Source organism: Micrasema longulum, unplaced genomic scaffold (genome assembly GCF_059751315.1).
Source record: "Micrasema longulum isolate JH-2025_06_02 unplaced genomic scaffold, ASM5975131v1 h1tg001452l, whole genome shotgun sequence".
NCBI lineage: Eukaryota > Metazoa > Arthropoda > Insecta > Trichoptera > Brachycentridae > Micrasema > Micrasema longulum.
Genome location: NW_028278638.1, coordinates 1 through 26,116, shown reverse-complemented (window position 1 = coordinate 26,116; position 26,116 = coordinate 1). Strand labels below are relative to the sequence as shown.

The window sequence follows — 26,116 nt, the reverse complement described above, 5'->3', positions numbered from 1 at the left end:
CACCGATCGCGGCGGATCTTGATAATTTTTATTACCCAACAGCAAGATGATCAGTCTTACGCTTCGCGCGCCAGTCCGGGGCCCGTGGAAAGTTTACATTTATTTTCTCTTCTCTTATTTTCAGTAAGTTCTGCCGATTGGTCCGTTGACGGTAAGTAAACAGATTGATTCATATGAACTATAGTGCTTAAAATACAGCTTGATTAAAATGACAGCTGCCAAACTAATGTGACTGGTGGTGGGGAAGTACTGAGCACTGACCATGTACCGATCAAATCCATTTTATCAGTTTTTTCATGCAAACATGAAACTCTGTTTCCGAAAAATGATATAAAAATGCAAAAACAAGCCTATTATAGTGTGTCTAAGACAATTATTCATAAAAGATTTACATTGATCAATTTGTCCCATCTCTAACCTTGTGCTAATAATTAGGTTTATTTTAGTTTTAAAGCTGATTTTATATAATTATGTTGATTTATATGTCAAGCATTGTATTAAAAAATAGAGATTCACCGGGCTGAACCGATTCGCCTTCATTTATACGTAGACGATACGATATTCTTTTGGAACAGGACTCGTCCGTTGTCCGCGTGCAGACAGCAATTTGTAGGATGAAAGATTGTCCCGAGACATTGCCACTGAGACGGACGGGCAGACTATCTCTCGCGGAACAATAATCGCCCCCATGACCTTGTGACGATAGCGATTTGCTGATCACCATTTCTTCATGTCACAGATGATCAAACTACGCTGGATTCGGTTTACCAATGCAGTGCCCTGTGCATCAATGGGAGTGGATCGAAGAATGATGAAGATGAAAGTAAAAAATAACCTTTTCCTCGAACAAACCAATTGCACTGTCAAGGCCCCGGATGCATATTTGTAAATATCCGATGCGGTAACCGCACAATTTGGCAATGTTACAAAATCGCCCCTGAGTAGCATAAACATTCTCATTTTCAATGTGTTCGGCAACAGCACAGTTTGCAAAATCACCCCTGAGTAGCGCCTGCTAACGTCACTCAACATAAACATTCTCATTTTCAATGTATTCGGCAACAGCACAGTTTGCAAAATCACCCCTGAGTAGCGCCTGCTAACGTCACTCAACATAAACATTCTCATTTTCAATGTGTTCGGCAACAGCACGATTTGCAAAATCGCCCCTGAGTAGCGCCTGCTAACGTCACTCAACATATTCTCGTTTTCATTGTGTCCGGCAGCGGCAGATTTCTCCTAAAAAAGAATTCGGTATCTCCATTCGACACGTCCGCTATTTATGAAGCCACTTTGGGTGGATTTTGACATATCCGAAACGCATCAGATATTTACAAACATGCGCCCAGGTTGCACAACGACGGCGCAACGCTACCTCGTATTTTTTTCCATTGAGGAAAAGAACCGCTGCTCCCAAAACTATAGTACATACATGGATCGATCAACTAATTTCGACCGGCTTTTTTTACAAGGATATTATATAAAATTATTTTAACATATTATATTATCGATTAGTACATTCGAAATTTATCGCTAGTTTTTTTACAAATCAGAATGCAATGAGGAATTAGCACTAATGAGTCCTATAAATCTTATACAAATTTGAGTTATGAGTGAGTGGCTTAATTAACATATGAACAAATATTGTCTAAGATGTCTGAATTATGACAGAGATTTGTCTAAGATGTCTGAGCTATGTCAGAGTTTTGTCTGAGATGCCCGAGTTGCGACAGAGTTGTATCCAAGATGTCCGAGCTTTATCCCGAGTCTTGTCTGAAATGCCCAATTTATGCACAAGTAAGGCAATTTTGCCTCAAATGCTCGAGATATAAGTAGGTTTTGTCTAAAATGTCTGAGCTATATCCGAGTCTTGTCTGAAATGCCCAATTTATGCGCAAGTAAGGCAGTTTTGCCTCAAATGCTTGAGATATAAGTAGGTTATGTCTAAAATGTCTGAGCTATATCTGAGTCTTGTTTGAATGGCCCAATTTATGCGTAAGTAAGGCAGTTTTGCCTCAAATGGTTGAGATATAAGTAGGTTTTGTCTAGAATGTCTGAGCTATGTCTGAGCTATATCTGAGTCTTGTTTGAAAAGCTCAATTTATGCAAAAGTATGACAGAGTTTTGTCTAAAACGGCTGAGATATAAGTAGGTTTTGTCTAATATGTCTGAGATATATCTGAGTCTTGTTTGAAAGGCCCAATTTATGAACAAGTATGACAGAGTTTTGTCTAAAACAGTTAAGATATAAGTAGGTTTGGCCTAAAATGTCTTAGCTATATCTGAGTCTTGTTTGAAAGGCCCAATTTATGCACAAGTATGACAGAGTATTGTCTAAAACGGTTGAGATATAAGTAGGTTTTGTCTAAAATGGTTGAGATATAAGTAGGTTTTGTCTAAAACGTCTTAGCTATATCTGAGTCTTGTTTGAAAGGCCCAATTTATGCACAAGTATGATAGAATTTTGTCTAAAACGGTTGAGATATAAGTAGGTTTTGTCTAAAATGGTTGAGATATAAGTAGGTTTTGTCTAAAACGTCTTAGCTATATCTGAGTCTTGTTTGAAAGGCCCAATTTATGCACAAGTATGACAGAGTATTGTCTAAAACGGTTGAGATATAAGTAGGTTTTGTCTAAAATGGTCGAGATATAAGTAGGTTTTGTCTAAAGTGTACAAGTTCTGATAAGTTTTGTCTGAGGTGTCTCAGGACGTGTTGCAACAGATTTTCATCCGAGAACAGTGGGTACTGGATTGTTCCCTGGCACCTGAAGCGTAAGACTGATCATCTTACCTTCCGAGTAACGGAAACGATCTACTTTAGTATACTTTTATTTACACGGTATCGCGCGTATTCCGATTGATCTCCGCTCCGGCGACGATGCGTTCGTCGCACGCTCGTCTCTGTCGGCTAAGGGAGCCGGTTGCGCTACGCGGGAAGCACCGTTGGCTCCACCGGCACGTACTGATGCTGCTCCGACGAGGGCCCGCCAGAGGTGCAGTAGACCACCTGGGCGCAAAAGAGGAGCAAGATTAGGACACGGCTAATTGTCATCGCACCGGTAATATTTTGTGGAGCAACACTTTTTTTGTAAAAAATGTATCATTATTGAAAATACTATTTTTGATACAATTGTTTTCATCAATATAAATATTACAACAGAGACGAAGAACATTTTAGAGAAAGGAATGTAGAAGTGTAATGGCAGCCTCAACGGCGTAATGGTTGTGGTTAAGACATCTGACTCACACGGAAGATTTTGAGTTAGATTTCCGGCGAGCACAAAAATCAAATGTGATTTTTCTCAAGCCTGGGCGTACTGTTATTGAACAATGTTTGATTACGTCCAAATGCTTGCAGACTGGCTGGATTTCCTCCCTAGGGAGTTGTTCGTATTTAAATTTATTTCAACAGAGAGGGAAAACATTTTTGAGAGGGGAATATGGAACCGGATGAATCTCACCCGCGCGATAAAGGTTTCAGCTCTTTTACTTCGCAAAAGTCAACAGATGGAAGAGTTGAGGCAATGCGGATGTTCAAACATGGGTAGAATGGTGAATGTTACAGTGTGTAAAGTGGCCACTTAAACCAGCCAACGACAGGTCATAAGCCCTGTAAATGCCCGGACTTCCATATTCCCTTCTCAAAAATGTTTTTCCTCTCGGTTGAAATAAATTTAAGTACTGTAATTGGGTTTGATGTGCAAAAAAAAATAAGCATTTACAGGGCTTACGACCTGTCATCGGCTAGTTTAAATGGCCGCTTTAGACCACTGTGTAACATTCACCATTCTGCCGTGTCTGAACATCTACGTCCCTTCAATTCAATATTAATGCAGGTGAGATGTAATATTCAAATATCAATAACTAGGGGGTTGAATCCAGTCCTTGTCTACAAAAATTTGGACAAACTCAAAATGACTCACCGTATTCTGTCCAGAGTTTGATCCCATCACGTACTGCTGCTTAACTCCGTCCGTGCTATCTGTAATTAAAAAAGTCCGGGTTCATTTTACAGAATTAATGGTATTTTGCTATTTAAGTAAATCAGATCAAGTTGGATCAAAGACTCTTTTAGGCTTGGACAAGTTTGAAAAAAATCTAGATTAACTCAGGTAAAGTTTGTAATAAAATGACTCGCCTACAGTCTGTATCGAATGCCGCTGCGAGACTCATTTTTGGAATCTCTAAGTACAGTCATATCACTCCACTACTTCGGGAATTGCACTAGCTACGTTTTCCACAGAGGGTGGAATACAAACTCTGTTGGCTTATGTATAAGTCACTGCACAATAAGGTGGGTCGATATATTTTTTTCCGAATTTTGAAATGAAAGGGGTCTAAAAAGTTGCCTTTTGGATTACTCAGAATGCAAAAACTATTAATAAATAATTATTATATTATTTTTTTAGACATCAAAGTGAAAGGGGTCTAAAAAGTTGCATTTTGGATCACATTGAACGTAAAAATTATTAAAAAAAATATTCCATACTACTTTTGACCCTCCACCGAGGTTTGAAGTTTATCACTGTCTGAACATTTTGTTGATTTCTATATTGATAAAATTATTTTGTGTTAGTAAAGAAATAACTTAATCACATTACAAATTCGAACGCGCTTTAAAACTACCGAAATGGAAAAAGTTTACACTCCCCGGAACTAATTCCGTCGAGCGCCTGGCTAATATTGACGAAAATAATGGCCTATTAAAACAATGTTACCCATTTATTACAAAACAAAGTGCAACTCACGCCCTTAGATGCTTATTTAATAAGATTTAATGCACATTATAACGTTTAATTAGACTGATTTTCTTACTTAAATACGAAATGACAGCCGGTTTATTCCAACAAAATCGACTTTTTCGAAAACTTCAAGCTCTGGTCGAGGGCCAAAAGTAGTATCGAATATTTTTTTTGATATTTTTTGCATTCTGAGTAATCTAAAAGGGAACATTTTAGACCCCTTTCGTTTCAAAATTCGGAAAAAAAAATTATCGGAAAAAAAAAATTATAAACCCACCCTAGTGTACAGGTCTGGATTTCGTATAAGGGGAGAGAGCATTGCAGGAGACTGCTGCGAGGTATTGCATAGATTTATTTATTATTAAGCGTGTTGTCCAGATGCCATGTGAAATATATGTATATTTATGTAATTATATTTTTGCTATTATTCAACTCAACACAGGCCCCTTGGCCTCACAGAGTTTGGAATACATTACTAATGTATATTTTTAAAAATATGTACGTATTTGGCCTCGTGGTGTAATGGTCACTACCATGCAAGAGGTCTCGGTTTCGATTCCCGACAGGGTTAATATGAAATATTTATTTAATCGGGTGTTTTCACACTAAAATATATCATGGTCCCTGGACTGGTACCTGAAGCGTGAGACTGATCACCTTACCTTCATGTAACAAAAACACGATCAAGATACGCTGCGTAACAATGCAGTGCCCTATGCACCATTTGGTCCGGATAGGGAAAGATGATGATGTATTTGTATGAATAAATTTAAAAAAAAAAAATTGTATGAGAAAAGTCATATTTAAGTTAGGTCAAATTTGAGTCATGTCAAGTTTAAGTTAGGTCAAGTTTGAGTCATGTCAAGTTTAAGTTAGGTCAAGTTTAAGTAAGGTCAAATTTAAGTAAGGTCAATAGAACTTGATATTCATATGTTTTAATTGTATTTTTTAACGGCTTTAAACTGTATTTCTTTACGTACCATATGTTTGGATTTTATTTGACACAACAACAAACCATCACGCCATTTATCCGTGAGGGTAGGCAGAGAGGATAGAACGCCACATCACTCTATCTTTGCATACAGATCTCGCTTCCTCTGCATTCATACATCTTCTCATGCACGCGCGTCGATTATTCCGACTTTTGACATGTCCATCTTCAAGTATTTGTCGGATTCCGTCACGCCATGTCTTTCTCGATCTTCACATTCGCATTGTAAATATTCTTAGCCGTTCTTTCGCTGTCCATTCGCTCCACGTGTCCAAACCGGCGCAGAGCTCCTCTCTTGGTTTTGTCGATGATGCTCGTCTCGGCCTCGTGTAATGTACGGATCTCGACATTTGCGCATCTATCGTACATAGTTTTACCACACATTCGCCTGAGAGATCTCATTTTGACAGCATTCAGCCTACTTCCATCCCTGTTTTTCCAAGTCCATACTTCGCTCCCATACATCAGGGTCGGGACCAGGACTGCGTTGTGAACTGCTAATTTTTAATTGTTTATCTAAGATCCAAATTTTTCTCTTTTTTACAACTTCAACAATGTTCTTTCTTTTATTTATTTCAGTTGTATTTTTAAAATTTGATGTTGTTAATTAAAAATTAATAAAATAAAAAAACCTTCTCTAAAAAGGAAAGTCACAATAAAGTTAGGTCAAGTTAGAGCAAGGTCGCAATCAGGTTAGGTCATTTTAATCCGGTCAACTTAGAAAAGAGACATACCCGACTGCTGGGAGTTGGGAGAGGCGGACCTGTTGTCCAGCTCGCAGCCGAACAGACAGTGGTGGACGGTCCAGCGCGGCTCGAACGGTATGTGCGTCTTGACCTGAAACAACGAAAACTCGGCGTTTGACAATCGTCTCCCTCTCTGATGCGACACCCGTCCGATCGAACACATACATATTTCGGAGAGTTCCAATGCGGAGATCTTCGCTCCGAGATTTCATCTCTGGAAAGTCTGACAACTGCGACCTACCTTAAGCTCCGTGGTCAGCATCAGGATGTGGCGACACGGCAGCCGGAACACTCGGCTGAAGAGGCACGAACACTCCTGGGTCGACGTTCCGTATTTACTGATGGAATTAGCGCCTTCCTTATCTCTGAAAATGAAAAAAAAAACATTATTAGAATATGTAATTTGAACGCAGATCAACACCTCAAAAGAGAAATATGACATTTTTTAATGACGGGAATTTGAAACTCTACGCGTTGAGTCCCGGGTCAGGTTTGCGTTCCATAGTTCTCAACAATGTTCGAGTATGTCCAAATGCTTGCAGACTGGCTGGACTTCCTAGACCTAGACTTTCATATTCCCTTCTCAAAAATGTTTTCCCTCTCTGTTGAAATAAATTTGAATATGAACAACTCCCTAGGGAGGAAATCCAGCCAGTCTGCGAGCATTTGGACATACTCAAACATCGTTGAATTATCTACCTGGTAAAAGAAGAAGCATAAAAATTGGAAAATTGTTTTCAGGCGTTGCCTAGTGGGTGATTTGGTTCAGCCGGATGAATCTCACCCGCGTGATAAAGGTTTCGGCTCTTTTACTTCACAAAAGTCAACAGACGGAAGAGTTGAGGGAATGTGGATGTTCAAACACGGGCAGAATGGTGAATGTTACACGGTGTGTAAAGTGGCAAATTCCATAGTTCTGACATGAACTGCTGACGAAAAGTTGGCAGAGGACGTCCAAGGCGTCGAGAACCTGATGCCTCGCAAAGTAGGCGAGCGAGGTTGCGGCTCTCGGGAGGCATCCGCAGCACACGGCCCGGCCGAACGTATCGCCGTCGCTTGATGAAAATTGCCACCGGAGTTTGCTGCGTTCCTTCTCTTATTACTTAATTCCTCAAACTACCGCAAACCCGAGATTCTTCTGAGACACCTATTCTCAAAACTCAGTATTTTAATGTTTTGAGAATAGGTTTAATTCAAGCGTTATATAAGCGGCATTTGGTTTTACCAAATGCCGCAAACAGGTAGGGCAATCGGCCTTACGCTTCAGTGCTTTTAACACCCGTCGAGGATTCTGGATTCGTTTCGAGCCCGGGACTGTACTCCTCGTGCGCCGGATGTCGATAATAGGAGTCAAACAGTTTACCCCGTCTGGTTCTGATGATTGAGGACGCGCTGGGCGAGGATGGTCTGCTGGTGGATCAGGAAGTAGGCGTACTGGGTGATGGTGTCCGTCGGCGACTGCTTCGAGTTTATCGTGTCCTGAAATTGTACAAACCATTGGTTAGGAGTTGGCAAACGCGCTGTCGGCCACTGTCTGCAGAAACCTCAAATGTCTCCAACCAACAATTATTGAGGAGAGTGATCAGACTGAATACGACGGTTTTTGAGTTCTGCCGATTGGTCAGTTGATTTACAGTAAACGGGAAATCTATCACAATTCTCTTATCATCGGTTGATTCAAAAGAACTACAGTCCTTAAAATAAAGCTCGATTAGAATGATATTTGTCAGCAAAAGTGACGACATAACTTTGTAGTAACGTCTAAGGAGTGATTTATATTGACACACGAAAAATCATTCATATTTGGTATGTTAATTTATTTTTCAATATAATTAATTAATTTTGTAATTATATTATAATTTTTAATATAATTACAAAAGGGATGGAGAATACCTTAAATAAAGGAATATGGAAGTCAAGGCATTTACAGGGCTTATGACCTACCAATGGCTGGTTTAAGTGGCCACTTTACACACTGTGTAACATTCACCATTTTGCCTATGTTTGAGCATCCATATTTCTTCAATTCTTCCATTTGTTGATTTTAGTGAAGTAAAAGAGCTGAAACCTTTATTGTTGCGAAAATATTCATCTGACTGAATAATTTCACATACTGGGCAACGCCTGAAAACAATTTTTCAATTTTTAAACCTCCTCTCGGACCAGTTGGCAAAATGGTGAATGTTACACAGTGTGTAAAGTGGCCACTTAAACCGGTCAATGACAGGTCATAAGCCCTGTAAATGCCTTGCTTATTTAAGGTATTCTCCATCTCTGTTGTAATTTGTAAATCTTAATGACTCTCGGGGGGGTGAAATCCAGTCTTTTGCCTACGCACATTTGGACAAACTCAAATATTTCAACATAAATATATAAAATCAGCTTTGAAACTAAAATAAATCTAATTATTAACGACGTTCTTACAAGGTTACATCATTTTGCGAAAACTTTAGAGACGGACAAATTGATCAATGCAAATTGATCGAATAAAAAAATAATTCGTTTGATGTTATTCATGAAAAAAGTATAAATGGCTCATTTTTTTGTGAATAATTGTCTTAAGCACACTATAATAGGGTTGTTTTTGCGTTTTTATATCAATTTTCGGAAACAGAGTTTCATGTTTGCATGAAAAAACTGATTTTTCCCTCTGTTGAAATAAATTTGAATATGAACAACTCCCTAGGGAGAAAATCCAGCCAGTCTGCAAGCATTTGGACATACTCAAACATTGTTGGATATGAATGATCCCCAATTATGACAGTTCTTACAATTTTTCTGCAGTATATTTTGTATAGTCTTAAACAATTATTATATTTTAATGAAATTTATTTTTTTCAATACATTTTTCATTTCCTCACTTTAGCGTTATCATCAGTTTTACCATTTTTTTGTCGCTGCCTTAAAAAACGTGAAACCGGAGTTTTACTGTATTTTTGTGGATAATAATATAGATATTCAAAAGTATTATCGTTCCCCACATTGATTATTGCTCCAGTATTTTATATTTAAGTAATGAAGGAGATCTAAAGAGACTCCAAATAATACAAAACAAAGCGATGAGGATAATATTAAGATGTGGGAGACGAACAAATGTTAAGAAAATGATTCAACTTCTAGATATCACGACAATTGATCAAAGAATCAAATTCAATGTTGCCAATGAAATAAACAAAATTATTAAAGGAATAGTTCCGAGATATTTTCAAGATAAACTAAAAAATAATGAGTTCTTTCATAGAAACTATGCAACAAGAGGATCTAAAAATATAAGACTGGAAAAAAAATCAAAAGCAATGTCCCAGAACTGCCGCATGTACGAGGGAATAAAACTGTTTGAAGAAATGCCAGAAAGCATAAAAAATGAAATTAATGTAAATATATTTAAAATTAAATGTAAAAAGTATATATGTGAAAAATATTAGGTGGTAAATAGTGAATATAATTAATGAAAATGTACATATGAAACAGTGAATATTATAAATTAGGATTTTAAGTGTATAATAGTGATAAATAATGTTAGAATAAGTATAGATGTAAATATTGTGTTGTAAATATATATTAGACTATGTAAATACATAGAACTAAATAAATAAATAAATAAATAATAAATAATAATAAAACCCAATAACACGGAAGGGGGTGACCTGGAGCCGCGAGAGGGCGTACACGCGGCGGCTGTCCTCGACGGTGCGCACCACCTGGAAGAAGAAGGCCACGAACTCCTCGGGCTGCAGCCCGGCGGACGAAGACAGGGGGGAGAAGTGGTCCACCACCTTCTCCACGCCCTGCAAAAACAGACATCGGCACATTGAAAGGAAACACAAATAAATTGTCTATGTTTTTATGAATGTATGTATGTGTATGCGCATGGGTGTATGTACGTGTGTGTGTACTACTACTACCATCACGCCATTTCCCCGTAGGGGTAGGCAGAGAGAATGGACCGCCACACACGTCTATCCTGGCATACACTCCTAGCCTCTTCCACATTCATACATCTTGTCATACATGCCCTTCGGTTCTGTCTGCTTTTGACATGACCAGACTTAAGATTTTGGTTTATCTGATCATGCCACGTCTTCCTTGGTCGTCCTCGTCTAACGTTGACGTTCATTTTTGCCATATATACTTGTTTTACCGTTCTCTCGTCGTCCATTCGTTCTACGTGACCGAACCATCTCAGAGACCCTTTCTTAATCTTATCAATTATACTTGTCTCAGATTTACACTCTCGCCTGATTTCATCATTCGTAACCCTGTCATACATTGATTTCCCACACATTCGTCTAAGAGATCGCATTTCAACCGCGTTCACTCGGCTTTCATCCTTCCTCTGCCAGTTCCATGTTTCACTTCCATACATAAGTGTTGGGACTAAAACTCCGTTGTGCACTGCCAGTTTAGCTTCGATTGACACATGTGTGTATGTACATGTGTATATATGTGTATATTTATATATATGTGTGTATATATGTGTATGTCTGTATGTATATGAATCAAAATGTGTATCCGAATAAGTTAATATTTTGTTTGTCTGTACTCTATATTTATTTATTTATTTATTTATTAACGGACATTGTCCATGTATACAATTTATAAGGTTTAAATATTACAATAAAAGAGTAGTTTAAAACATTTAAAGAAAAAAGAAAGAAGCATTGACAAACATAAGGGACATCGAGACAAGATCTGGACTATTTATTTAGTGCTCGTTTAAATCCTTGTAAACTTCAACCAAAAAAGTCCCGATGATCTTGTCTCGAGTTAACAATACGACAAAGGCGGGTCATTGGAGAATTTAGGCCATAGTTTGTTCTAATTTGTTAACTATTATAATATATTAAAATGTAATTGCCTAGCTTGGAACGGGGTGTGTACCCTTGTTAGCTGGGCAAAGTGAACATGGAATTGTATTTTGATAAAGAGTGTGAATAAATAAATAAATAAACGCAAACTTCAAACGTTATTCGACCAGTCGGATTCTTCCCTGGCCGTGTGCCGGCTTACCTTGTGAAGTACATTGGTGAAGTTGTCTCCCTCCAGTAGCCTGGGTATCCTGTTGGCGACGCTGCCGATGGAACGCCGCAACTGAAAGATATCGTCGTTATTATTGTACGCAGTCAACTCTCCTACAATACAAGAAAACAAGCAAACAAACAAACCATCTCACCGCTAGGCAGAAAGGATAGCATAACGCCATAATTTACATAAATTATTAAATAATAAAGTAGACTCTTTTAACCTACAACAACAACAACAACAAACCATCACGCCGTTTCCCCGTAGGGGTAGGCAGAGAGGATAGAACGCCATAACGCTCTATCTTGGCATACAGACCTCGCTTCCTCTACATTCATACATCTTCTTATGCACGCACGCCGATTATTCCTACTTTTGGACATGTCCATCTTCAAGTATTTGATGGACTCGATCGTGCCATGCCTTTCTCCGCCTTCCTCGTTTTCTGCATCCATCAACGTTCGCATCGTGGATCCTTTTAGCCGTTCTTTCGCTGTCCATTCGCTCCGCATGTCCAAACCGACGCAGCACCCCTTTCTTGATTCTGTCGATAATGCGCGTCTCAGCCTTACACAGTTCACGGATCTCGACATTTGTGCACCTGTCGTAGATCGTTTTACCACACACTCGCCTGAGGGATCGCATTTCGTCAGCATTTAACCTACTTTCATCATCATTTTTCCAATTCTATACTTTGCTCCCATACATTATGGTCGGAACTAGAACTCTATTGTGAACTGCTAGTTTAGCCTCCTGCGATAAACATTAGTTTGCCAAAGTAGATTTCAGCAAACCGTTCACCCTGTTCCCGGCACTCACCTTCTTTCCATCCCTAGTAAACATACTTCCCAGGTACAAAAATTCTTCTACCTGATTCAGAATATCTCCGTTCACGCTGATCTCACATTTAGTTATATTTTCATCCCTTTCAAAAACCATCACTTTCGATTTATCAACATTCTTAAGCTCTTCTACAACTCTCCTTTCGTCAAAAAGTTAAAAAAAGAGCTGAAACCTTTACTGACGGGGGTGACATTCTGAGCAGTTATTTGACTTTTTCTATATTTCTCAGACAAGGTTTTACTGACGATGCTTCGAGTCTACCCAAATTTTTGTAGACGATAACTGGATTCAACCCCCTTGGGAAAAATTGAGGCACTACAGATGCTCGAACATAGGCAGAATGGTGAATGTTGCTAACAGTAGGCGAAAAGTAAAGCGACGGAGATGCGTACCCTGCCCAGTTCGATGTCCTGGCGGTTCAGCAGCGTGTCGATGAGCGGCTTGAGCACGTCCAGCGCGGGAGGGGGGGACACGTGGCGCGCGGCCCAGCGCGCGATCTGGAACACGTTGTGGCACAGGTGCGCGCTCGGGAAGCACCACTTGATGGCCTGCGGACACACGGCGGATTGTCAATTGATGTTTCACAATGGGCGACAAAATGGGTCAGACTATATCTTCGAGTGAGACTGGACGGGCTGGGCGTGAAATATAGTTCCTCTCCAACCGTAGCTTATAATCTTATAATAAATTTGAAAATAAGTTGTTATATGTTGGAAAACAATGAGATAATGTTTATAAGTCGTTAGTGTGTAGAAGAGTATTTTTTTATTTATATCCCTACAGAGATGAGGTAGAATTTTTTCAAATTCAGGATTATGGATATTCGAGCGTTTACAGGGCTTATGACCTGTCATTGGCTGGGTTAAGTGGCCACTTTAAGTAGGTACTACAACATTCCCCATTCCGCTTGTTAGCGAATATCCACACAGGTAACATTTTTTGATTTTTGTATATATGTTACGAATCGAGAAACCATCCACAAGCGAGTTGGAGCGCCATCTGTGTATTGATATTGAAGTTAAGTATTTTAATCAGCAGATTACTTTATTTTATGTAGTTAAGACTCTTCCTAGTTAAATTAAGTACTAGTAATCGCCTGCAGATGACTCTGCAATTTATTTTTACTTATATTTGACCAGATCTTATTACACAACCTATACCTACTCCCCCTTGGGAGAAAATCCAGATTTGTGTGTGTACAAGTACACGTACCAAAAATAATGTTGTGTAGAAGAGTAGTCGTGTTTTAGACAAACAGTGGAAAAAAGAAGACTATTTATTTAATAGCATTGTTTTATACTTTATTCTTACCAAAATATGTGACAAATAGTGAACAATGGAGACTTCAAATCATAAAATGTTATATGAATCCATTAAAACCGTTAAAGAATGCATCAGCTTTTGACGCGAAAGTACCTAAATTTAACAATGTTTGATTATGTCCAAATGCTTGCAGACTGGCTGGATTTCCTCCCTAGGGAGTTGTTCATATTTAAATTTATTTCAACAGACAGGGAAAAAATTTTTTGACAAGGGAAAATGGAAGTCTAGGTATTTACAGGGCTTATGACCTGTCATTGGCTGGTTTAAGTGGCCACTTTACACACTGTGTAACATTCACCATTCTGCCTATGTTTGAACATCCACATTTCCTCAACTCTTCCCAGCCACTTAAACCAGCCAATGACAGGTCATAAGCCCTGTAAATGCCTAGACTTCCATTTTCCCTTGTCAAAAAAATTTTTCCCTCTCTGTTGAAATAAATTTAAGTACCTAAATTTCGCTATTTAGAACACTTCACCCATAATTAATAAATTACAACAGTGCTACTAAAAGTGAACCGACATTTATTGATAAATACATCATATTTCAAATATCTGCCTCCTAATAACTTACAAAATGATCAATCTAACCGCTCATACACGCGTTTGTGTAATATTCACGTAAAAAGGTGAATTGAGCAGGAATGTTGCGTCTCATAAAACGGACCAAAATGGACACCGGGTCGTTGGAGCAATAGACATAATCCCCCAGTAACTACACACATGCGTTTCCAGAAATTATCAGGCAGCCAGTGGGCCACATGGCGACGGTATCTACCTACTGTCTATCTATAATGACATCTATCTCCCTTTGTTAACCATGGAGTTGAAACCGTGCTTTATTTATTAAGTTTTTTATTGCTTACTTCTTGGCATGAACACTTGACCAATTTACTACTATGCTCTATTTTTTATAAATTTATTGATATCATTTTAACTTTGCTGGAATTCCTCTCGTCCATGCGCTTTGTAGCTGCACGATGATTGGTTATCTAGCTTTCATATATCAACTTTAAAATACCTAAATTTTGTAAATGGGGTCCAGAATTCCAATCGTCTATGCGCTTAGTAGCTGCAAGACGTGTTGTAATCTTACTCCTTTTTATTATTATTTTTTAATACACTAAATTTATTTGTCAATTTTTAAAATGTGTAAATGGGGGCTAAATTTCTAACTGTCTATGCGCTCTGTAGCTGCAAGACGTCCTGTAATCTAGCTCCTATCTGTTATAATTTTTGATTGATCTTAATTGAAAATGAGGAACTAGAATCCCAACCGTCCATGCGCTCTGTAGCTGCAAGACGTACTGGGATATTTATTAATTGTACAGCGCCCTTGAGGTGATTTTCACAAAAATGGCGCTATTTAAATTATCCAATTATATATATGGGTAATAATACGTATTCGAGTGTGCGACTAAATGGATTATAATATAGGAAACAGAACATATTCGAGCGTGCGACAAAATGGATTATATTAAGTGTCAATAACACTGTCTTCGAGTGCGCAACAAATTGAATCATCGACAATATTTTGAGTTTGTCCAAATGTCTGTAGACAGGCCGGATTCGGTCCGATTTCGGATCCCTCTCTAGGGATTTATTTAAATCTAAATTTACTGCAACAGAGAGGGAGCACATTTTTGATATGAAAGTCTGGGCATTTACAGGGCTTACGACCTGCCAGCCAGTGTCAGTTATAGTCAATGGCTTATAATGATGTAATCTTTATATAAAGATCAATGAATAAAACATTTATGCTAACGTCTTTTTTACATATTCGATTGAAGATTTTAATATCTACGAACACGCACACTGCAAAGATCTACATTTCTCTGAAAACCGCACGTAAATCGTTTAAGCCATTTAGGAGGAGCACGGTGACATCACACGTACAGAGGAATTATATATTTAAGTTATTAAATCATTACAATGGAATTCCATCAAGAGTTGTCAATAAATAATTTAAATAAAACAATGGATTATAGTTAACATGAAGTGACAAAATGGTTAACATCACAAAAAACTGCCAAATTTTAAGGTATTGTATTTTTTCTTCTTACTAATAATTTTATTAGGTTCAAAAGGTGCCTTTTAGGTATTCATATCTAAAAGATAAAATAAAATACCACGTCTTCAAGTGTGCGACAAATTGTATTATAATTAAAGTCGAGTGACAAAAACGATAATACTAAATCTTCAAGTGCGCGACAAATGAAAAATTTACACACGTGTCCAAAGGGAATAACTGCGCATTCATGGCAAAGGGAAATCGTTCTTATTGTGTGGGAAACGCGTGCGGAATAAGGGCCGGGATCGCCCGTCTGACATACCTCCGTGTTCTGCTCGGGATCGGCCACGATGCAGCGGACCTGCCTCCAGGCCGGATTGCACGACTTGAAGGTCTCCAGGAGCCACCGCACGTTGTCCCCGAGAGTCGATATACCTGCAAAATGAACGAGCCAGCAACATTTAGAGTATTCCTCGGTTATCTGATCTCCGTATTATGATGTTCACATCGAGAATATTGAATCAGTTCAACGTCGATTTATGAGAAAGAGAGGCTGGAGGTTGGGCTTATCCGGAGACCAATATACGTATAATGAGTTAGAAACTGGCTTAAATATATCTTCTCTTCGAGACCGTCGAATTGAATCCGACTATTTAAAATTCTCAACTCACTCTTTGATGCGCCTGAACTACTGAGCTCGATAAAATCAAATATCCCAACTAAGAACCTCTGACAAAACTGACTCTTTCATACTGATAACCATAGAACTAACTATGGTTTCCATTCCCCTATGCCCAGAATTCTCAGGTCTGCCAACAAACATACCAGTCTTGATTTCTTTGCTAACAAGTTGTCTTCTTTCAAACGATCACTGAATCAAATGCAATTATAAACACCTCTCTCCGAGTCTACTATATACCATTGTGTCTTTCTACTTTCCTTTATAATAAGTTCTGATTTTATTTCACGCACAGAACTGTTTTTCATCTGTCTGGACGAGGCGATGAGGGTCTAGTGCAATAAAAAATACATCTAAGGTGCTATTGTTTGTTAGTGTTACCTGCGCTGACGATGACAGATCTGCCGTTGCCGTCTTCTGTCAGCAGCAGAGTCAGCACCTGACGGACATACTCCGTGCTGCCGGAAACCGCACTTCGGAATTCAATACCTGGAACGTAAAATGCGTTAAATAAAACGGTTATTTTCTGAGGGTAAATTTGCAGAGATAGAAAATTTATTGTGAGGGCAAATATTTGCAGTGATAGAAAATTTGTTGTGAGGGCAAATATTTGCAGTGATAGAAAATTTGTTGTGAGGGCAAATATTTGCAGTGATAGAAAATTTAGTGTGAGGGCAAATTTACACCATTAGAAAATTTATTGTGAGGGCAAATTTACTCTATTAGAAAATTTATTGTGAGGGCAAATATTTGCAGTGATAGAAAATTTGTTGTGAGGGCAAATATTTGCAGTGATAGAAAATTTAGTGTGAGGGCAAATTTACACCATTAGAAAATTTATTGTGAGGGCAAATTTACTCTATTAGAAAATTTATTGTGAGGGCAAATATTTGCAGTGATAGAAAATTTAGTGTGAGGGCAAATTTACACCATTAGAAAATTTATTGTGAGGGCAAATATTTGCAGTGATAGAAAATTTGTTGTGAGGGCAAATATTTGCAGTGATAGAAAATTTAGTGTGAGGGCAAATTTACACCATTAGAAAATTTATTGTGAGGGCAAATTTACACCATTAGAAAATTTATTGTGAGGGCAAATTTACTCTATTAGAAAATTTATTGTGAGGGCAAATATTTGCAGTGATAGAAAATTTAGTGTGAGGGCAAATTTACACCATTAGAAAATTTATTGTGAGGGCAAATATTTGCAGTGATAGAAAATTTAGTGTGAGGGCAAATTTACACCATTAGAAAATTTATTGTGAGGGCAAATATTTGCAGTGATAGAAAATTTAGTGTGAGGGCAAATTTACACCATTAGAAAATTTATTGTGAGGGCAAATTTACTCTATTAGAAAATTTATTGTGAGGGCAAATATTTGCAGTGATAGAAAATTTAGTGTGAGGGCAAATTTACACCATTAGAAAATTTATTGTGAGGGCAAATTTACTCTATTAGAAAATTTATTGTGAGGGCAAATATTTGCAGTGATAGAAAATTTAGTGAGAGGGCAAATATTTGCAGTGATAGAAAATTTAGTGTGAGGGCAAATTTACACCATTAGAAAATTTATTGTGAGGGCAAATTTACACCATTAGAAAATTTATTATGAGGGTAAATTTATGGTGGCAGTAAATACAAGTCTCACCACTCTCGATGCACAGGAACTGCGGAATGGAGTTGAAGGCGAGCTGCATCGAAGGAGTGGTCAGGTAGACGCACTTCAGCACCCCGTTGGGCGAGTGCAACAACTTCACGCCCGCATCTGGAAATACAAACAGAAACGCGCATGTTCAAACACTTGTTGCTACAAAACGGTGGCACCTGTCAAGTCATTCTTCCAGGCGCCCCGAAGTTGATGAGAGATAATAGTTCGGGGCAATCCCATATTGAATTTACAATTTTGAATGAACTTGAAAGGTCTATAATTTTCCTTCTATCGTTAAGTTTTAACTAATTTAATGTTTTTAGTAAAAAATCGTATAGTATCGTAAGTTTAAAATTTATATACTGTAAGAATTGTTTTGGACTCTTTGCTGAGAATTTTGGTGACAGTTGTAGTAAGGAGTGAGGAGTCCATATTGTAGAGTTATCTCTAACTGGCTTCTCACTAATGAAGTATACATCAACTTCAAAGTGCCTATGTTTTTTAATTCCTTAGTCACACGTAACATGAAGCCTGACATTTTTAGAGATTCACCAGTAATTTTAAAATTTGAAAATAAACAATTACGTCTTCTCTGACATTTGACGGGTTTTACTCATCTCTACTCTCTCCGGCTTTCTACTCGACACCAGGTTGCCAATAGCGCGTTAGCCACAATATTGAAGAAAAAAATTAAAGTGATTTGGCGTTGGATCCTCTCTGCTTCCCCTGAGGGAGAATGGCGTTAATGGTTCGTTTGTTTTTCTAAAATATGTAAGTTTTCCTGATTTAACTTAAGTTGAAATGCCAAAAGAAAATAATTACCGTAATCCAACTGAAGCTTTCGGACGACAAAGTCGTATTTGGAATTCAACCACCTGGCCGTGGTTTCGCTCAGGACATCCTGGCCGGACCTGCAATGCAAGAAAGATATTTCTTTAAATTTTGAGCGGGAAACGTGCGTCTAATAATATGCCAAACAAAATTGACATTGGATAGATCTCTTGGTACCTACCAGTGGCAAATGGTGATTTTATTTACAGGTAAGCTATAAAAAATATCATATATTTGTACCTACATAGGAGGTGCATAATATAATGTAAGTAATATATACTATAAATTAATATTTTTCTGTGGTTCTGCGTGATACAACAACTCTCATCCATGAAATCAACTCAAACTACGTAACTTTGTGATATATTATATTATATAGATGTATTATCCATTACTTTAATATTTAATTCATTAAAAAATAAATAAAAAATACCACTATGAATTCAGCCGATATTAGGTATTCAATTGAAATGTCAACTGGCCACATTGTTCTAGTAATTAATAGTGCTAAAAACGGCCGCGTGGAGCGCTATATGTCCTGCAATATGACGCATGAAAGTAATCATGGTCTTATGTCAAAAGTACCATCTCAAAGAAAAATAGCCATTAAGAAATAATGTTTGAAATACTATTTTCCAAATCAAGAATCTTCAAATAATATGTGTAATCTGCAAGTTAAATCTAGGAGAAAAACCCGCACTGGGGTTAATACATTCAAAATGTAGTATAGTTATTTGTATGAAAAAATAAGCTGGAATAGTCGGCTAGTTTCTTGGCTCACTGCAGGCGCTGGGCGCGTTTTATTAATATTACCAAACGCCTAGATGTGAAAATAATGTCGCTAGGTTCTGTCCTATTAACATATAATAGTATCTAGGCGTTAGAAAGTTACCACTGTAAAAAAAATAATTTAGTTATTATATTTTTTCCATCTGTTTTACTATCTTTCTGAGAGAACGTATCGAAGTTGGCCTTGTAATCGCTCAGTACTACCTCAGTAGATAAATGAAGACGATCGTTTTGGCAATGGTTAAAAGTCATTAAAAAATCATATTTTTTGCTCGAATTGGGATTTATTGGAGCTTATAATCGCTTTGAAGTGGGCACTTTCTATCACAGAAGCCTATTTAAAATATAAATGAGAACCATTTTAAATGTTAATGACGTAAGCAACGCGGAGTAATTTTTGCGGTCATTCATAGGCTTGTTTGGATCATATGATGTGGATATGGCGCTTGCCATAGTAGAACATGCCGAGGTAGATACAGACAGTACAGAAGTTAAGTCGTCTCTGTGTATACAGATGAAGATAGCGTTCATAATGAGGAATTCCACTGTTTTCTAATTTTTTTTTTCTATTAGCGTACTATTTAACTAAGCAAAAATATAAAAAAAAAATTTGTGCGTTATTTACAAAGATATGATTTTTTAAAGTTACATTTATCAAACACCGCGCCAAATGACTGTAATCAGTGTGTCACTTTTCAGTAGTGACGTCATGACACGGTTGGCGTTCTTACTTTCACTGACCGCGGTAAGTTGTATTTCTCCAGCCAATAACAAAACTGACAAGAATCTATAGAATATTGCTTTGATTACTTCATTTAGTTGATCGTAATTTGCTCATTTCTATGATATGGTTGTTTTTACGAACGTTTCGATTAAGAAAAACCTAGAAAGTTGACATAATCTCTGGTTGAAATGTCAAATTATACAAATTATACTATTTTTTTTCTATGGTCAAAACGTTCCTTACAAGGTACGGGGGCTTTAAAGCGGAAACCGGAAATACTACGCACAGATATAAGGAGTGACGTCATTATTTACGATTTTAAAATTAATACTATTTAAAAAAAAATAAATTATTGCGTTTTTGAGATATTTCAACCTACACCAAAATTTTTAAATATTCACGTGTACACGAAAACATTTTAAAATTTAATTCCGGGTTGGGCTGGAATTCCTCATTGAAGCACAGGTTAGGATACAAGAGCGGACGATTTAACTGGGGCCACTCACTCCTGGTCGCCGTCCACGATGTTGATGATCTCGTACTCCTGGCGCTGCTGCAGCTGCTGCTGCTGCTGCTGCTGGGCGGCGGCCGCGAGCTGCGAGGGGTCGCGCTGGGCCCGCGACACCTCGTAGCACTCCTCGGCGGACTCGTCCACCTGGCCGGATCGGGGGGAGAAGACGACGCATTAAAAATAAATTCATTAAACACCCTCACTCCACACTCCATACCCTCACAAACACAAAACATGATTCAATTTATTACCTGTATTAGATTTCCTAAATGTTATTAAATATTTGTATATAACCACTTACCCACTTTTCTATGTCTACCGGTTTCGAGACGTACCCGTCTCTTCGTCAGGACACCAATTAAATCAACAGATGAAAGAATTGAAGGAATATAGATGTTCAAATATGGGCAGAATTGTGAATGTTAAACAGTGTGTAAAGTGGCCACTTAAACCAGCCAAAGACAGGTCGTAAGCCCTGTAGATGCCTAGACTTCTATATGGCCTTCTCTTAAATGTTCTTCATCTCTGTTGTAATATGTTAATGTAAACAGCTCCCCAGGGAGTTTAATCCAGTCCTTGTCTACAAAAATTTGGACAAACTCAAAATATTGTTGATAAATCCACCTGGTCCATGAAGAAGTATAGAAATTGAAAAAATAACATTTTCAGGCGTTGCCTAGTCTAGTATGTAGGTAAAATAATAATTCAATTAGATGAATCTCACCCGCATAAATAAAGGTTTCAGCTCTTTAACTTCACAAACATCAACAGATGAAATAATTGAAGGAATATAGATGTGCAAATATGTGCACTATAATTATGGATAAATTATATAGCGCCATTTTTGTAATATAATACCTCAAGGGCGCTTTACATAGTGATTATATAAAGATATAAATTCAATTTTAACTTTTTGATTTAAGAAAAATAATGTACTTTGTCACCACATGCTAAGAATTTATTCAAATGATTTAGAGAACAAGTGGGTTTTAAGTTTCTTCCGTAACATCTCTTCACTCTCACAGCCTCGCGCCTCTGCTGGGAGAGCATTCCATGCCGTAGGGTCTGCGACCGCAAATGCGCGTTGCTGAATTTAGCGCGCTGTTTGCGTAGAGGTATAATAACTTTTCCTTTCGATGTAGATGTAGCTGATCTAAGCGTAAGACGTCTGTCAGCTAGTTCATCTGGAATGCAGAGTTCCCTTAGATATTCCGGAGCGGAGTTGTGCAGTGACTTATACATAAGCCAACAGAGTTTGTATTCGACCCTCTGAGGAAAACGTAGCCAGTGTAGTAGTGGAGTGATATGACTGAACTTAGAGATTCCAAAAATAAGTCTCGCTGCGGCATTCAATACAGACTGTAGGCGAGATATTTTGTTCATTGGTAGACCTGCGTAGATACCATTACAATAATCGACTCTAGACACTACAAACGCATTTATTAATTGATGGTCGGCATCAACTGGCAAATTTTTGCGTATGCATTTAATCTGTCTCGGCTGGTAGAAGCATGAACTTATCGTTCTACCAATTTGAGCGTCAAGAGAAAGGTCAGAATTAAGGATGACTCCCAGTAGTTCAACGGTGGGTAAAGCGGTACTCGTTACATCGGGTAGTGCCGTATCCTGGATCAAATTCTGTCGTCTGGCTGAAGCAATCCATAGCTGTTCCATTTTAGATGGATTAAGTGTTAGTCTATTTTCAGCCATCCAGTTTCCTATTTTCTCGATGCATCCATTAATCAAATCAACAAGCACATCAAGCTATATTTTAAGGACTATAGTTGTGTTTTAAAGAAAATAAATAATCTTACCTTTATCGCGTACTGCATCAATTCCCCTTCTATATCTCCCTCGGGTTTATCTGTTATGACGTTGCCTCCCTGAAAACATCGACACCATATCACACGGCTATCGGGGCGAATCGTCCAAACAAGGGATTATGCACAGCTTACCGTAATATTTAAATTTTTATAATTTTTATTTATTTATTTGACTTTTTTTACATAATGCTATTTGTACATTGGCGGGCTTATTGCCAAATGGCAATTTCTTCCAACCAACCAAAAAAATAAAAGTTTTATTTTTATAATTCAAGTCACAGAACATATTTAATAGAAAAAATAAATAAATTAAAAAGCTTAAGTTATATAAAAATAGAAATAAACGTATTTGTTTATAAATTACCTTAAATCAAAACTATTACTCAATGGGAAAAAGGAAAAAAGGGAAAGGAGGAGAGATTAAGGAAGAGAAAGGAGATGTTTCTTCAGACGTGATTTAAACAGAGATAATGTAGTAACATCTTTAATGGTGGATAGGAGATTATTCCACAGTCGAGCCGCGAGAAGAAAGAGGAATTGTGGATGGGTATTAAGAGAGTGCCTCGAGAATTAGAACGAAGAGTTAAACCATGAACTGATAAGCGTTGAAATTTTTCACGCAGGTATATAGGAGCGTTAGGACTATGAAGTACATTGAACAGAAGTGAGAAGGAGTGATAGTCTCTCCGCTGTCTAATTTTGAGCCATTTCAGTTGCCTACGATAATCAGAAATGTGGTCGTATTTTCTAAGACCAAAAATGTACCTTATGCATGTATTCTGAAGTCGTTCAAGTTTATCGAGTTGCTCACAGCTTAAATCAGTCATGGAAACATCAGCGTAATCTAGAATGGGTAGTAGTAATGCTATGATAATGTTTTAAGGTGGCTCAAAAGTCATCACCCCATCGGAAGAAGCCGTAACTTTTGCAAATGGCGGCAAACGTCAGTTCTGGTTTGACATTTGAGAAAGTAAACAGATAAACAGGTATATTCCTCGAAGAACGCATAATTCGGTAGCGGTGTTGATTGCAGATTTCTCGGCCGTCGACACCAGCTGGATAAGCACTACGGCGTTTAGCCACTCGCGTATACGCGTATTTATTTATCAAAAATATTTTGAGTTTGTCCAAATTTTTGTAGACAAGGAAAAAATAACATTTTCAGGCGTTGCCTAGTATGTAGGTGAAATAATTCAATTAGACAAATCTCACCCGCATAAATAAAGGTTTCGGCTCTTTAACTTCACAAAAATCAACAGATAAAAGAATTGAAGGAATATAGATGTTCAAATATGGGCAGAATGGTGAATGTTACACAGTGTGTAAAGTGGCCACTTAAACCAGCCATTGACAGGTCATAAGCCCTGTAGATGCCTGGACTTCAATATTACCTTCTCTTAAATGTTCTTCATCTCTGTTGTAATATGTTAATATAAACAGCTCCCCAGGGAGTTGAATCCAGTCCTTGTCTACAAAAATTTGGACAAACTTAAAATATTGTAGATAAATCCACCTGGTCCATGAAGAAGTATAGAAATTGAAAAAATAACATTTTCGGGCGTTGCCTAGTCTAGTATGTAGGTGAAATAATTCAATTAGATGAATCTCACCCGCATAAATAAAGGTTTCAGCTCTTTAACTTCACAAAAATCAACAGATGAAAGAATTGAAGGAATATAGATGTACAAATATTGGCAGAATAGTGAATGTTACACAGTGTGTAAAGTGGCCACTTAAACCAGCCATTGACAGGTCATAAGCCCTGTAGATGCTAGACTTCTATATTACCTTCTCTTAAATGTTCATCATCTCTGTTTTAATATGTTAAAATTATCCTTTATTAGGCACATCAATAATATTACTAGTAAATCTCTAAAAATGTTAGGCTTCATGTTACGTGTGACTAAGGAATTCAAAAACATAGGCACTTTGAAGTTGATATATACTTCATAAGTGAGAAGCCAGCTAGAGATAACTCTACAATATGGACTCCTTACTCCTTACTACAACTGTCACCAAAATTCTCAGCAAAGAGTCCAAAACAATTCTTACAGTATATAAATTTTAAACTTACGATACTTAACGATTTTTTACTAAAAACATTAAATTTGTTAAAACTTAACGATAGAAGAAAAATTACAGACCTTTTATATGTATTAAAAATTGTAAATTCAATATGGGATTGCCCCGAACTATTATCTCTCATCAACTTCAGGGTGCCTGGAAGAATGACTAGACAGGTGGCACCGTTTTGTGGCAACAATTCACGGACAGTGTATACTTGTAATGCCGCATTAAACAGACTTTGTGAACTCGGCAATAGTTATTCCCACGTATCTGATATATTTAGTGTAGGGTATTGCCTTTATAGAACAAACCTTTTGAACTTTTTCAAAGATGGTGAATGGTAATTATATTTATTTATTCATGCATTTCATAATATATACAGTTATTTGTTCACTTTGCCCAGCTGTATGAAACAGTACTTATGATTTTCTTGTTGTTTTACTGTATAATGTTTTATTATTTAAACTTTCTACTGAATATGCTGTATAATTTTTAGGTTAATTTTTTAAATATAAATCTTGGGTATGAGGAAATTCATGTTTAAAAAAAAAAAATATTAAGACAAATATGTTAATATTATAAATGTTTGTAAAAGGCAGATTTGCCGTTTATGTTAATAAAATAAAATAATGTTAACAGCTCCCCGGGGAGTTGAATCCAATGCTTGTCTACAAAAATTTGGACAAACTCAAAAGATTGTTGAAAAATAAATACAAAAAAAAAAACCATAAACACAATAAGAGATTGACTGCGGAATGAGCAGTGTAATTACCTCTCCCGCGGAGCTGACATACGGCTCATCCTGGCCGTTCTCCTTGACGTCGTATATGGTCTCAGCCATCACGATCCTCCCCGCGGAGTCCATCACCAGGTTACCCCCGAAGGCGAAGTTGCCCGAGTGACTCCCCTGCTCGTACACGATCACCGTGTTGGGCCCGAGGTGCACGGGCTCGCCCTTCATGTTGAGGAAGACGGGCTGCTCGTAGCTGCCGTCGTGGATGATCTGCTGGTTGGCGTTCACGCTGAACTCCACGGCCTGCGGGGCCATGATTTCAACCTTCGACGCGGCCTTCTGGTCCTCTTTGCCGCGCGCCGCGGCCTTCTTCTTGGCGTCCGTCTCGCCGTCCTCGGCGCCCTTCCTCTTGATGACGGTCTTCTTGGCCTTCTTCTTGTCCATGTCGGGGGCGGCTTCGCGCGCTGGCTTCAGGCGGGCATTGCGACTATCGCGAGAGAACTGTGCAATATCGCGGGGCCGTGGACGTAAACAAACGCATATTTCGCCTGTTGTCGCTGGATTCAACGGTTTCTGGGCGGCGTCGGCGGTCCGATTGGCATTTCCTAAGGTCCCGAGAGCGGTTGGACGTGA

The 26,116-nt window shown here is 38.0% G+C and overlaps 1 protein-coding gene across 1 annotated transcript; it reads right to left on the bottom strand.

Moving 5' to 3' along the window:
- Positions 1-2,199: 2,199 nt before the first annotated feature.
- Positions 2,200-26,109, bottom strand: LOC148275344 (uncharacterized). Its single transcript, XM_088235817.1, has 15 exons — positions 25,523-26,109; positions 22,675-22,743; positions 20,856-21,004; positions 18,828-18,916; positions 18,006-18,122; positions 16,739-16,846; positions 16,001-16,113; positions 12,738-12,893; positions 11,491-11,571; positions 10,128-10,268; positions 7,844-7,959; positions 6,722-6,845; positions 6,469-6,571; positions 3,925-3,983; positions 2,200-3,008 (listed from the first exon to the last, which is right to left on the bottom strand). The coding sequence occupies exons 1-15, from the start codon at positions 25,925-25,927 to the stop codon at positions 2,928-2,930; spliced, it is 1,911 nt and encodes a 636-aa protein (XP_088091943.1). The 5' UTR covers positions 25,928-26,109; the 3' UTR covers positions 2,200-2,927.
- Between the last annotated feature and the right edge of the window lie 7 nt (positions 26,110-26,116).

Coding starts and splice junctions, on each gene's coding strand:
- LOC148275344 (XM_088235817.1), bottom strand. CDS start 25,927: ATGGACAAGAAGAAGGCCAAGAAGACCGTCATCAAGAGGAAGGGCGCC. Junction 21,005..22,674: donor TGATGCAGTACGCGATAAAG/GTAAGATTATTT, acceptor CGATCCGGCCAG/GTGGACGAGTCCGCCGAGGA. Junction 6,572..6,721: donor TGCTGACCACGGAGCTTAAG/GTAGGTCGCAGT, acceptor TCGTTGTTTCAG/GTCAAGACGCACATACCGTT.